Source organism: Mauremys mutica, chromosome 2 (genome assembly GCF_020497125.1).
Source record: "Mauremys mutica isolate MM-2020 ecotype Southern chromosome 2, ASM2049712v1, whole genome shotgun sequence".
NCBI classification, from domain to species: domain Eukaryota; kingdom Metazoa; phylum Chordata; order Testudines; family Geoemydidae; genus Mauremys; species Mauremys mutica.
The window spans coordinates 159,374,250-159,388,120 of record NC_059073.1 but is presented as its reverse complement, the minus strand read 5'-3'; the positions used below and the strand labels follow the sequence as shown (position 1 = coordinate 159,388,120).

General features: G+C 43.8%; 1 protein-coding gene across 1 annotated transcript in view; it reads right to left on the bottom strand.

Moving 5' to 3' along the window:
* Nucleotides 1–13,871, bottom strand: part of DNAH5 (dynein axonemal heavy chain 5) — a 263,441-nt gene that overhangs the window by 72,603 nt on the left and 176,967 nt on the right. The window contains exons 52-55 of the mRNA XM_045006969.1: nt 8,872–9,044; nt 4,002–4,132; nt 3,231–3,384; nt 875–1,142 (exon numbers count right to left, since the gene is read on the bottom strand). Coding sequence (XP_044862904.1) covers nt 875–1,142; nt 3,231–3,384; nt 4,002–4,132; nt 8,872–9,044 — 726 coding nt within the window. The remainder of the gene's footprint in view (nt 1–874; nt 1,143–3,230; nt 3,385–4,001; nt 4,133–8,871; nt 9,045–13,871) is intronic.

The following is a 13,871-nucleotide window of genomic DNA, read 5'->3' as shown; positions in this document are numbered from 1 at the left end:
GTTTTTGGGAAGAATTCCCTTCTTGGCTGGTTTCAAATGTGTGGGTTTAATTTCTTTCTTTTTTTCAGCGTTTTCACATCAGGACTTTTTCAGGTAAGGTTCAACAATATGGAATGTTTTAAAAATATTAGCTATCGGGTTACTTAAACAATGGGTCGAGAAATAGATTTTACTAAATGGTGTTCTGGTATTTTTCCAGTCAATTTATAGAAAGTAATGGATTTAGCAGATATTTGGGCAGCATGCAACAATATCATAGAATCACATGGTTGGAAGGGACCTCAGGAGGTCATCTAGTCCAACCCCCTGCTCAAAGCAGGACTGATCCCCAGATAGATTTTTGCCCCATCCCTAAATGGCCCCCTCATGGATTAAACTCACAACCCTGGGTTTAACAGACCAATACTCAAACCACTGAGCTATCCCTCCCCCCATATGAAGTGGAGCATCTTAGAGAAGATAGTGAGGAGAGAAGGAAATTTAGAGGGTAACCAATTATGATTTAAAACTTGTTCTAAGTCCTGAAAATAAAGTATTTATTATTTGTTTTTAATCTTTTCTTTGAATGATTAAAGGGTATCTTTAAGGGTGAAGGATTTTTCCAGTATCACATTTTAAGCCTTTTTTATATAATAGACATTTGCCTTTACAAGAGACACAATAGAGTCTTTTATGATTCTGGGTGTCACACACTACACTATTAACCTCAAACAGAACAAAGAAAAGCTTAAATCCAATATTATGAGTCGAAGAAGCTTGCCCATTTAGTAAGGGGGAAATTTTCCCTATTTACTTCACAGTGATTATGGAGCTTGACTTCACTAAATTTCCAGATTCAGCATAGCAGGACTACACAGCTGCAACTAACACTCACCTGCAACCAGTGCATCCTTAGGCCACCGGCTGAACCAGTCTGTAGTGCAACCAGAAATAAGGGCAGGGAACTTCAGGGCTCTGTTTCGGAATTTTTCACCCACTGGTGAAAAACAAAGTACTACATGGAGGTTCTGACGGACTCTGGTCATGAAATATTCATACAAATTCTCATTGGTTGGAGGTCGACGTGGGTGCTCCTTTTTCATGACAGGTATGAGATCACTAGTGATCTCATCAATTTCATCACGTGCAAACAAGTTGGAGACCTTAACAAAAAGAAGCAGATTTTTTTAAAAGCAGTTTGGTGGGTTATTGTGACTGGAATGATGTAATGTAGAAGCTCTCATTCACAGAGCATGCCAAGTAGGTGCATACAGTTCTGATACAAACACACTGGGCCCCTCGCTCCACAACATTTAATCAATTTTATGTCATTGACTCTATCAAAACCAGTGGAGTCACACTGGTAACAAATTGGTCTAAGACTGGATAATCAGACCCATTATGACTAATTTTATTTGCTGCTTTAATACACTTGGGTTAATTTCCCTCCTTTTAGTGTTAAATTAACTAGTTAAAACACCTCTCTGGAACAAAACCTGCCACTATAAATACAAGATTTTGGGTATGTTAGGACTTTTAGATATAACTTTACCTCCTTCAAGCCTACAAGTCTATTTTACTTCTGAATGTTACTAAAACTCTGAATCAAACAGAAAACTTTATAAATATTTAAGAAACAAAGTTCACATTGTTTCAGATCTCCTCCTTTATTTCTATAATGTGTCTCAGTTTGAGTTTGTCAAACATCTAAAAGAGCTGATTCACACATTTTCATTCTAAGGGATTAATAGCTCTGCACTAAATTTCATGGAATCATAGAAGATTAGGGTTGGAAGAGACCTCAGGAGGTCATCTAGTCCAACCCCCTGCTCAAAGCAGGGCCAGCACCAACCAAATCATGCCAGCCAACACACTGACATTTTCGTTGTCCTCCGCTGGACTCTCTCCAATTTGTCCATGCCCCTTCTGTTGTCGGGGGGGGGGGGGCCAAAAATGGATGCAATACTCCAGATGTGGCCTCACCAGTACCAAATAGAGGGGAATAATCACTTCCCTCAATCTGCTGGCAATGTTCCTACTAATGCAGCCCAAAATGCCATTAGCCTTCTTGGCAACAAGAGCACATTGTTGACTCATATCCAGCTTCTTGTCCTCTGTAATCCCAGGTCTTTGCCGCTTAGCCAGTCGGTCCCCAGCCTGTAGCAGTGCATGGGATTCTTCTTTCCTAAGTGCAGGACTCTGCACTTGTCCTTGTTGAACCTCATCAGACTTCTTTTGGCCCAATCCTCCAATTTGTCTATGTCACTCTGGACCCTATCTCTACCCTCCAGCGTATCCACCTCTCCCCCCTGCTTAGTGTCATCCGCGAACTTGCTGAGGGTGCAATCGATCCCTTCATCCAGATCATTAATGAAGATGTTGAAAAAAAACGGCCCCAGGACCGACCCCTGGGGCACTCCACTTGATACCAGCTGCCAACTAGACATCAAGCCATTGATTACTACCCATTGAGCCCAGATGATCTAGCCAGATTTCTATCCACCTTATAGTCCATTCATCCAGCCCATACTTCTTTAACCTGTTGGCAAGTATACTGTGGGAGACTATATCAAAAACTTTGCTAAAGTCAAGGTACATCACGTCTAGCACTTTCCCCATATCCACAGACTCAGTTCTCTCATCATAGAAGGCAATCAGGTTGGTCAGGAATGATCTGCCCTTGGTGAATCCATGTTGACTGTTCCTGATCACCTTCCTCTCCTCCAAGTGCTTCAAAATGGATTCCTTGAGGACCTGCTCCATGATTTTTCCAGGGACTGAGGTGAGGCTGAGCTGTCTGTAGTTCCCTGGATTCTCCTTCTTCCCTTTTTTAAAGATGGGCACTACATTAGCCTTTTTTCAATAGTCCGAGACCTCCCCTGATCACCACAAATTTTCAAAGATAATGCCCAATGGCTCTGCAATCACATCAGCCAACTCCTTCAGCACCCTCAGATGAATTAGATCCGGGCCTATGTTCTGGTGCATGTCCATCTTTTCTAAAAAGTCCTTAACCTGTCCTTTCACTACAGCTTTGCCTCGCCACACTGTCAGATTCTGTGATGGAAAGATGACCAATTTGTATTAAGATTCCAGTGCCGGATATCACTTGAGACTGCATTTGTGAAACTGCTGCCATGATGTCTAAGAGACTACTCACATAAATCAAGCTACCCATAATCAGGCTCTCTCTCTGCTCCCTGATTGCAAAACTAAAAAGGATGAAAGAAACAAGAAAGTAAAAATTGTACCTCTCCAGATGATAAAACGTTATTCAGGTATTCTAAGAAAGACTCATCTTTGATCTCATTATCTGTAAAAATGAAGCTGATGCCCTTTCCTTGAAGCCCTGCTGTCCTGTACAAGAGCTTCAAGTCTTCCATCAGGTTTGAAGTGTTGTATGATCTAGAGAAAAAACAGTTGTGTTGCCACTCAAAACTTTTAAATGGGGATGTTGGTAAACAAATGTGCCTGGCAAAAATATCTTTCCATTCAATGCACAAACTATGTAATTACGCTCAAGAATACCCATTTAGAGTGGTTAAAGAGCCACAGCCCATTTTAAGTCTCAATTTAAATAAACATACCCAATTTGTAATTTTGTCATCATTTCTCTTTTTAGAAGAGGATAATGTTGCCCCCTTTCTCTGTTACTCTTAAAGACCCACTCAAACACAAAAGGGATTAATGATGCATGGCAAACAAACCAACCACACAAAACACACTCTCAAAAGGCACAAAGTAAACTAAATTAAGAAAACATTTTTCTCCAGGCTTTTAATTACAGTATTCTTAGGCATTAGCCTGTTATTTTTTGCTTATTTAAGAAAGACATTCAGACTGGGAGGACACGCTGAATTTCAGCACAGAAAACAAAGGCAAACATTTTTAAAAGGCTCTTAAGGATGCACCCATTTCCATTCTCAACTGTGGTTGCCATTATATGCTCTGCTTGTAGAAGGAATCCAAAACACAGAAATCAAAGTACACATTTTTGAAATATATCTTGTTCAACAGCCTACCTTGTTAAAGTGATCTGGAACGTAGCATAGCCAGCTATGAATGATGCCAGTTTAGTCAAGCTCTGCTTTCCTGAGCCACCAACTCCAACGAGGAGAGCATTTCCACGAGGGGTGCGAATCACACGAGAAATCTACAGATCAATATGACAGCTTGTTGCTAAATATATGGAATGTTTGTGCCAGAATAATTTAAACCACCACAGCAAGGGGAGCCTTCGAATTAGTGAGAACCTTAGAATTATCACTCTTTTATTTTGTGAATTACAAATCCTTTAATTTTGAAAACTTATTTGTATGAGAAACTGATCACATGTAAACACAACATACCATTATAGCACAGGAAGTGCTGTTTCCACTTTAAATATTACTATATGATAACAGTGTTGTCATGTCAGAATAGATTTTTACAGGATTTCTTGTAATACCATATAAACCTTATGCTCTATATCTCCCCTACTGTTCACTGTAAATTTAACATCAATTTTGAGTTCTCATTTGTGTAAATCAAAAGTAACTCATTAGTCATCAGTTACTGGAGTAGTGTCAGACTGAGAGCTATTAATGTAACTGCAAAATATTGGGGAGAAGAAGGATAATTTAGAGGACAAAGCCCTGGGTTGGGATACAGGAATCCTAGGTTGAATTCCCAGGTCAGCCATAAGCTTTTGTGCAACTTTGGGCAGCTCACTTAATCTACTCTGTGAGTCAGTCTTCCATCTGTGAAATGGTGTTCCTGTTGCTCTGTCTTCCATGGGCATCATGATGATAAAATCCATTAATGATTCTGAGACATCCCCATATCATGGTCATGAGTGTCATGTAAGTATCTAGATAGATAAAGCAAAGTACTGTACAGTTTTAAGAACCAGAATCCTCTGTTTCCACAATCAGCCACCTTCACTGTAATAGTGGCATTTTTACATATTATTGGGCTAGAACATTTCACAAGTGGGGTTCCGTTTCCTTCCCATCTCACTATTTTAAATGTATTGTAAACAAAGGAATAGTGATCAGATCATGCCCCACATTTTCCTTCATACCTAACTCTGTCATGAGGGTATGTAGTGAGGCGGCCTGGCTCCCGGCCGCTCCTGAGAGGGAGGAGCCAGAACAGCCCCCACAGTGGGCAGAGCCACTGCCGCCTGTCCCCGCCCCCCGGAAGTCAAGGGGCGGGGCAGGAAGTATAAAAGCTCCGGCCCAGCGCTCAGTTGCAGCCCGGCGGCCGGAGAGGACAGACGCTCCTGACCGAGCTCCTGCTGGACCAAGCCTTCCCCGAGCCCGGTACCCTGAAGAAGGCTGGCCGAGCCTTCCCCGAGCCCGGTACCCTGAGGAGGACTGGCCGAGCCTTCCCCGAGCCCGGTACCCTGAGGAGAACTGGCCGAGCCTGCCCCGAGCCCGGTATTCGGAGGAGAACTGGCCGAGCCTGCCCCGAGCCCAGTATCCGGAGGAGAACTGGCCGAGCCTGCCCCAAGCCGTGTCCTGAGGAGCAGCCCGACCTAGCCAGCCCTCAGCACGCCGAGAAGCCCATGGTGTGGGACCCCGCTGCGGACCCCAGAGATGAGCAGGTACCCATGGAGGGGGAGATGGGAAGTAGCCCGGGGGTAGCTGACCCCAGTCTGGCTACTGCAGATTTCGAGCCGATGTCGGTGTGTTGCGGTCAGGACCCCACCGACACAGCAGCAGACTAACTGCTGCTGTTAGGGCCCCGGGCTGGGACACAGTGGAGTGGGTGGGCCTGTGTCCCCCCCTGCCACCCCCTCACGGGTGGCAGTCTCCCCCTCACATCAGAGCTCAGACCCAGAAGTCTGGACTCACCTATTGTTGCTGCTCAGCTCCTGCTTCGAGGACCTGAGCCCTGAACTATTATTGCTGCTCAGCTCCTGCTTAAGGACCTGAGCCCTGAACTATTGTTGTTGCTCAGCTCCTGCCAAGGACCTGAGCCCTGAACTATTGCTGTTGCTCAGCTCCTGCCAAGGATCTGAGCCTAGAACTGCTGTTGGGTGCCCCGCCCTGACTGAGGGCTTGGGGCTTAAACCACTGACTCTGTTCGCTCAGCCCCTGCCTGAGGGTCTGAGCTAGAACTGCTGTTTGAGCCCCGCCCTGACTGAGGGCCTGGGGCTTAAATTACTGACTCTGTGTGCTCAGCCCCTGCCAAGGATCTGAGCCTAGAACTGCTGTTTGCTGCCCCGCCCTGACTGAGGGCTTAAACCACTGACTCTATTTGTTCTTGCTCAGCCCCTGCCTGAGGGTCTGAGCCCGTGGACCTTCGGAGACTGACTTGCGGATTTAGGCCGTGTAGTGACGTGGCCCGGCTCCCGGCCGCACCTGAGATGGCCGAGCACCCCCACCGGACGCTTACAGGGTACATCTACACTTCGAGATGGAGGCAGAATTTCCAACTTGAGGAGACCTATTTTTAGCACATTAGCTCGACTAGAGCTAACACAGGTATGTCTCCTCGAGCTGGAAATTAGACTTCCAGTTTGAGATGCAGATGTACCCTTAGTGACAAGAGCCAAATTCTCCTTCAATTTACAGGCAAATGACTGCACTGATCACCAGGATAATGGGCCTGCAGTGAAAAAGGTGGGCTGAGGAGAGTGGTATCTACGCTAGGGTTAGGTTTGGTGGATTTGCTCAGCAGGGTGGGGAATTCCTTTAAATGAACTCAATCTCCCACACACAGACACAGCAGGAATGTCAGCAGTGAAGATCAGGGATTGGCTCCTAGCAGTCTTTTAAAAAGCCAGGTATAGGCTCCGCTATGGGCTTCTCTGCAACCTAGGTTATTACTGGGGGGTGCAAGTCTTTGCCCCAATGGGCCCTGTCTTGTGTTACTGGATGAAAGCTCTGTTTTAAAGCACCATCTTAGGCTCCGCATCCTCACTCTGTCTCCTTGCCACCATTCAGCAGATTTATTAGGGGCAGGCAATGCCTCCCCCAACAGGTCTGACTGGTACATTGCAACCAGCCTGGGAGAACAGCCAAGGAGGCAATAAAGAAAGACAGGAATCCTCTTCAGCCGTCACATATTTGTCCATGGCTCTGGAGCCCCGTTGCTGAAAGTTCATCATCAGCTCTCAATCTGATGCTGTGACTAAGAGGACTAATGGGATCCTCTGATGTATAAAGTAATATGAAGTAGAGTAGGAAAGTGTATTCCCTCTGTATACAGCATTAGCAAAACCATTACTGGAATCATGTGTCCAGTTCCCGTGTTCACTCTTCTAAAAGGATGTTGAGCTGGAAAGGGTTCCGAAAAGAGCTATACAAATATTTGAGATCCAGAAACATGCCTTATAATGAGAGACTGAAACTTAATCTATTTAGTTTATCCAAGAGAAGGCTAAGAAGTGACTTGATCATGGTCTATTAGAACCTATGTAAGAAAGAGACATCTGACAGCAGATTCTGCTCTTTAACCTAGCAGAAAAAGGCACAGTGAGATTGTCATGCTTAAACTAGGCAAATTCAGACTAGAAATAAGGTTCACATTTTTAAGTGAAGGTAATTAGCCATTGGAACAATTTACTTAGGGTTTTGGTTGATTCTCTGTCAATAGAAGTCTTTAAGTCAAGATTGGATATCTTTCTAACAGATATGATATAGCTCAAACAGAAGTTATGGGCTTGATCCCACAGTTACTGGTCAAGGTTCAACGGCCTGTGAAGTCAGGCAAGTAATCACACTGTTACCATTTTGCCTTAATCTAGGCACGTATACATTTACGAACAGTTAACGCTGTTGGATCAGGGTTTGGACCAAAATTTATACCCAGACAGGGATTACCACCACTACTTACCAGACTAAAAATTGTTAGCAGAACCTCACTAATTTGCTCTGACTTACTTTTTTCAGATTACCCAATTTTTTGAATTCATTTTTTCAACACTCAAACACAAAAATGCAATTTTCAACAACACATTAAAGTTGCGTTTTCTATTTCAAGAAGTGTCATTTATATTTATTTACTTACTACTGACTAGTAGTTTTTTACCACATTTTGTTCAATTAATGTAATCTAGTTCAAGTAATCTAATGTACGACCTCGCCGCATCTTTTCTTAAAATAATGGCTGAGAAAGAGGGCTGAGCCCACGGTGCAGTGGAGAAATACAAGGTTTGCAGTTTACAAAGGAAGAATTAGGGTGATATTACTATTTAGTAAACCCTTTCTGTGTTTCCATCATCCTGGGTTCCACGGTGCTCTGAATTATAATCAGCTGTGTGCAGGAAGTATGATGAGTTTTATGTTCTGAGGTTTGACAAAACAAGAGAGCATACTGTGAATCAGGAGTGGAAATTTGTAGCTAGACTTTGCCCCCATTCTAAATGGCTGTGTGGCTGAGTAAGGCTGACGTTGCTCTTCCCCACAAAGACGCTTTGGTGTTACCCCAACAGTGGGTTTTGTCATTATGGGCAGAGTGAGGGATGGGGGTGGCGGAAGGCAATACTACTTTCTGCAATCCAGTTAATATGAAAAGGCGAAGAAAAGCATTGTATGTAAAACCACGGTTCCACTTCTCTGGCTAGATGGGAGAGGAAAGGTGTGTTTGATGCATTTTATAGAGAGTTGATGTGCTCTATTACCCATTCAGGCGAAGGGAGTTCAAAGGAATTGTGTTTCCTTTGGATGCCTCACCACTCGGTATTTGGAATTGTGGCTAAATGCACATCTAGCCCTTTATATTTCTATGCAAAAATCTAGACTTCTGTTATGTTACTTTAAAACAGAAACAAAATACAAGCCTATACCCCACTTTATTTGACAGAATAACTGAAATCTCACATGATTACAAAAAGTAAAATCTTTTATAATGTCAAACATCTGGTCATGAAAAGGCAGGAGGAGGAGAAAGTGCTCATCCTACCTTGACTAAATGAATCATAGCATCTTTGAAGAACACCATGTCCAGACGTGCACCCCGGATGGTCTCGTTGTATGTTTGTAGAAACATATTTAAACGATCCTTCAGGTGATTAAAAGATTCAATTGGCTCATAGATTTTAGGCACATCAAAGACAGTTTCTTCTGGCTCTTCACCTGTGAGAAAAAGTGATAGCAAATTGTTAACAGTGGAAATTACTGAGGAGGGCTGAGTTTTCTCTTTCCCTAAAGATATGCTCTAGGTATCAGCCATCACATTTTTGTAACCTCTTTCCTATGTCCTCTGAAGTGGATGGCTGAATGATTTAGGGCCTGCTCCCACTCTTTTGGAAATCAATACTCTCTGAGTTAAATGATATCAGGACTGAGACCCTAACAAAATACTATAACTGGTAGCAGATGCCACACATTTTTTTGTTTTTTGGTTTTTTTTCACTACAGCATTCGCTGGGAAAGTAAGTTTATTTTACAAACAAGCAGACACCGTGCACATAACACGGGGGCCCATTTATTATGCAGTATTCTCTATGAATATAGTATATTGGGAGTTTAAGTACATGCCCATTGCAAACTAAGTTGACACACCACATTTTCTTTACCTCAGACAGAAATTAAACTGTAGAAAGGTCAAAACAATTGACTGTGTGATATACAATTCAATAAAAAGTCTCTAAAATAAAATACATGGAACACTTCTTTCTTTATTAAATCTAGAACATTTAAATTCCTCATATACCAGCATCTGAAAAAAAATGCTATGCCGTTTTCCTAGGCATACAACATGGGCAGAGAAAGGCTACTCCCATAATTTAAGTTATGTTTTTCCATGAGGCTCTGCTATGTGGCAAGACAGCTACTCAACATAGCTATGAAAAAGTGAATGCAGGTAAACATGCATATACTAAGCACCTGGCCACAGTTTATCTTCATTTGTATCCTAATATCAAACAATTATGGATAGAGACATGTGGTGCAAACAGGTAGATAGCACATTTTGCTACCACACTCCCCCACATCCCTTGCTGACAGTGAAAATGATAGACAGCTAAATTCTGCTCTCAGTTACATGCTTAAAACTCCACAGACTTTAGAATTTTGTCCTATATACTTCTGAGAGATAATGCCATGGCACATTCTCTGTGAAAAGCATTAATTCACTATGACCATTGCATATTTCTAGTAGATACAGGCAGTGATGAGCTGCCAAAATCTTAACAACGGGTTCCCTCTAAAAAATTCTGATTTAACAACGGGTTCCCTATAAAAAGTTCTGATTTAAGGGATGTGCGACAGCATGTATTTTTTGTACCAATAGGGTTACCATACGTCCATATTTTCCCAGGAGGTGATTAAGAACCGAAAAGCCTGACATGTCCAGGAAAATACAGATGTATTTTAACCCTACCTAAAGTTCTTTTTTAAAAAGATGGGGCTGAACTAGAAATGAGCTCCGTTTCACATGTGTGGGTGGTGATCAGGGACAGTCTCAATTTTGGGGTCTTTTTCTTATATAGGCTCCTATTACCCCTCACCCCCGTCCCGATTTTTCACACTTGCTGTCTGGTCACTCTAGGGTGTGCACATGTGTGGGTCCCAGCTGCTCCCTGCCCCCCCCTCATTAAAGCAGGTGTGCAGGGTTACTGCCCTGGGAACTGCAGGGCACCAGTGGATGTGGGGCTGGCTGCAGATAGGGGCGTGGGGCAGGGCTAGCTGGAGGCAGGGAGTGACACGGGCTGGCTGTGGGCAGGTGATGCAGACGGGCGGGCTGCGGGTGGCTGTGGGCAGGGGGTGGCTGCGGGCGGCTGTGGGCAGGGGGTGGCTGTGGGCAGGGGGTGGCTGCGGGCGGCTGTGGGCGGGGGTGGCTGTGGCAGGGGCTGCAGGCAGAGGCTGGCTGCGGCAAGGGCTGGCTGCGGGCAGAGGGCGGCTGTGAGCAGGGGGGTGGCTGGGGGCAGGGAAGGCGGGGGAGGGGCGCAGACACTCACACGGGGGGGGGGCTGGGAGCAGCAGGAGGCAGCCGGGGACTCACGGGGCAGCAGCAGCAGGAGCCCCAGGGCCAGAGGTCCAAAGAGCAGGAGCAGCAACAGGGCCAGGAGGCAGCTCACATGGCTCTCGCAGCGCAGCGCAGCGCAGCGCCCCCCGGCGGCCGGGAGGAGGAATTACAGGCTTCCCAGGCAGAGCCCATCAAAGCTTCCCTCGCAGGGAAGCTAGTTAACAAGCGGTTCTAAAACCGCTTCTAAATTTAACAACGGGTTCGTGCGAACCGGTGCGAACCGGCTCCAGCTCACCCCTGGATACAGGGTGCAGCTTCTACTTACCTTCCTATCTCCCATAAATGTAAATAAACTTGTTTCTCTTCGTGATTGGCTGAACAGGAAGTAGGACTGAGTAGACCTGTAGCTTCTAAAGTTTTAGATTGTTTTGTTTTTGAATGCAGTTATGTAACAACAACAACAAAAATCTACATTTGTAAGTTGCACTTTCATGATAAAGAGATTGCACTAAAGTATTTGTATGAGGTGAATTGAAAAATACTATTTCTTTTATTTTTACAGTGCAAACATTTTTAATAAAAATAATATAAAGTGAGCACTGTACACTTTGTATTCTGTGTTGTAATTGAAATCAATATATTTGAAAATGTAGAAAAACATCCAAAAATATTTAATAAATTTCAATTGTTATTCTATTGTTTAACAGTGCAATTAAACCTGTGATTAATCATGCTTAATTTTTTTAATCGTGATTCATTTTTTTAATTAATCGCATGAATTAACTGTGATTAATCAACAGGCCTAAAAAAAATCCATGCAACATCCAAACTCAATTCCTCTTCTTACTCTCCAATATAGCAGGAAATAGATGACTGTCCTCACTGCTTCTAAGGCCCTGGTCTGAGGGATAAAGCCATGTCTTGTGACCCATTTGACTACTAGAACATTAGCTTCAGTCTAAAAATAAGTGAGAACTGTAAAGAAAGGTGATTGGGAGGGTTTCTCAGGGCTCTGACAAGCACAATAAGTACAATTAGCCACTAAAAAATGAGAACCTCCTACTTTGTCAAAGAATGTAGATAAGTGTCTTGGTTAAAGGCACGTAACTCTAATAGATATGCAGATGAAGAATTTTAAATGTTCACCTCATAGCCTTATGTCCTACAGTCTCCTCTCTTTACCTGCATTTTGTTTCACAAAAGAGAATGTTACTTTCCTTATAGTAACTGGAGGTTCTTTGAGATGTGTGGTCCCTATTTGTATTCCACTGTGTGTACTCATGCACACAGTTGTAGAACTCTTAAAAACAGTGTCAGTTGGTCCACACAGGCATGCTCACTCTCCTCATGCCTCTGATCAAGGAGATTAAGGGTGGAGCATACCAACTTCTCCTCCAGTTCCTTCTCTACCACGAATCCAAGAATGATTTGAAGCAGAGGGGAAGGAGGGCAGATAGGGTCCACATATCTCGAAGAACCTCCAGTTATTACACAAAGTAAGTAACTTTCTCTTCTTCTTTGATTGCTGGTCCCTATGTGTATTCCACTCTGGGTGACTGACAAGCAGTACTGAAGTAGGAGGAGGCTGCCAGGATGCAGGCAGCAAAGTCATTTGAAGTACAACCATCCCAAAAGATGCATCAGTGGAGGAGTCCTGTACTAAAGCATATTGTCTCACAAACGTGTGGATGGAACTCCATGCAACTGCTCTGCAAATGTCAAATAGAGGTACTTCTTGAAGCGATTGCATTAATATCACTTGTGTTCTTGTAGAATGAGCCCTCATCCCATGAGAGGGAGGACAATTAGACAGCTGATAGCAGAGATAGATACAACCTGAGATCCATTTGCAGATCCTTTGAGAGGATATAGCTTGACCTTGAACTCTTTCCACTACAGCATTAAACAGTCTGGGAGTTTTTCTGATTGCCTTTATCTTTCACAGGTAAAAGGTTAAGGCTCATCATATGTTGAGGGAATGAAGTCACCTCTCTTCTTCCAATGCGTGTGGTTTCAGAAAAAACACAAGTGAAGAGACTGATGCAAGTGAAACTCTAAAACTACTTTGTGAGTGAACTTAGGATGTAAACGCGATGACACCTTGTCTCTATGGAATATGGTGTCGGGCAGATCCATCATCAATGCTCCAAGCTTGCCCACCCTCCTGGCTGAGTTGATGGCTATCAGGAATATAACCTTCATGGACAGAAGAGACATGAAATATGTGGTTGGTGGTTCAAAATGAGGTTAAGAGAGCACCAAAAGAATAAGGTTTAAGTCCCATTGCAGAGCAGATTTCCTTACTGACAGAAAGGCTCTGATTAGACCTTTGCAGAATCTAGTAGTCAGTAAGTGAGCAAAAACTGAATAACCATGAGAGGGTGGGTGGTACACATTCATTGGTGCCAGGTGGACCGCAGCTGTTCTGAGAGAAAGAAGATTGTCCAGAATAAGGGGAATACCCACAATTCATGGGTTTCTGTTGTGCCCAGACAAAGAAATACTTCCACTTGACTAAGTAGAATTTTCTAGTAGAATCTTTTCTACTGTTAGTAAGGATGCTTTGCACAGCTTCAGAGCATGAACGTTCAAAAGTTGACACCCATCCAAACACCTCACCCTGAGATGGAGTGATTGGGGGGTTGAGGTGCTTGATTCTGTCTTTCCCCTGGGTCATGAGATTGGAAAAGGACTGAATGTTGATCGTTGACCAAGATAACATGTGTATGAGACTCAGGAACAAGAACTGTCTGGGCCAGTTGGAGGCAATGGGGATGACTTGTGCCTTGTCCAATTTACAGAATAGATACATATGTATGTACAGATCCAAAACTAAAGGAAGATGAAACTCCAGACACTGGAGGTTCCAACCCAGGCCATGCAGTGATAAGAAGGAACTAGGGAGGCGGTCAGTCCTCTCTGCCCGTTATCTCCTCAATTGGAGGCAAGAGGACGGCAACAGCGAATGCATGATCCAATGGACACGGCTTTCA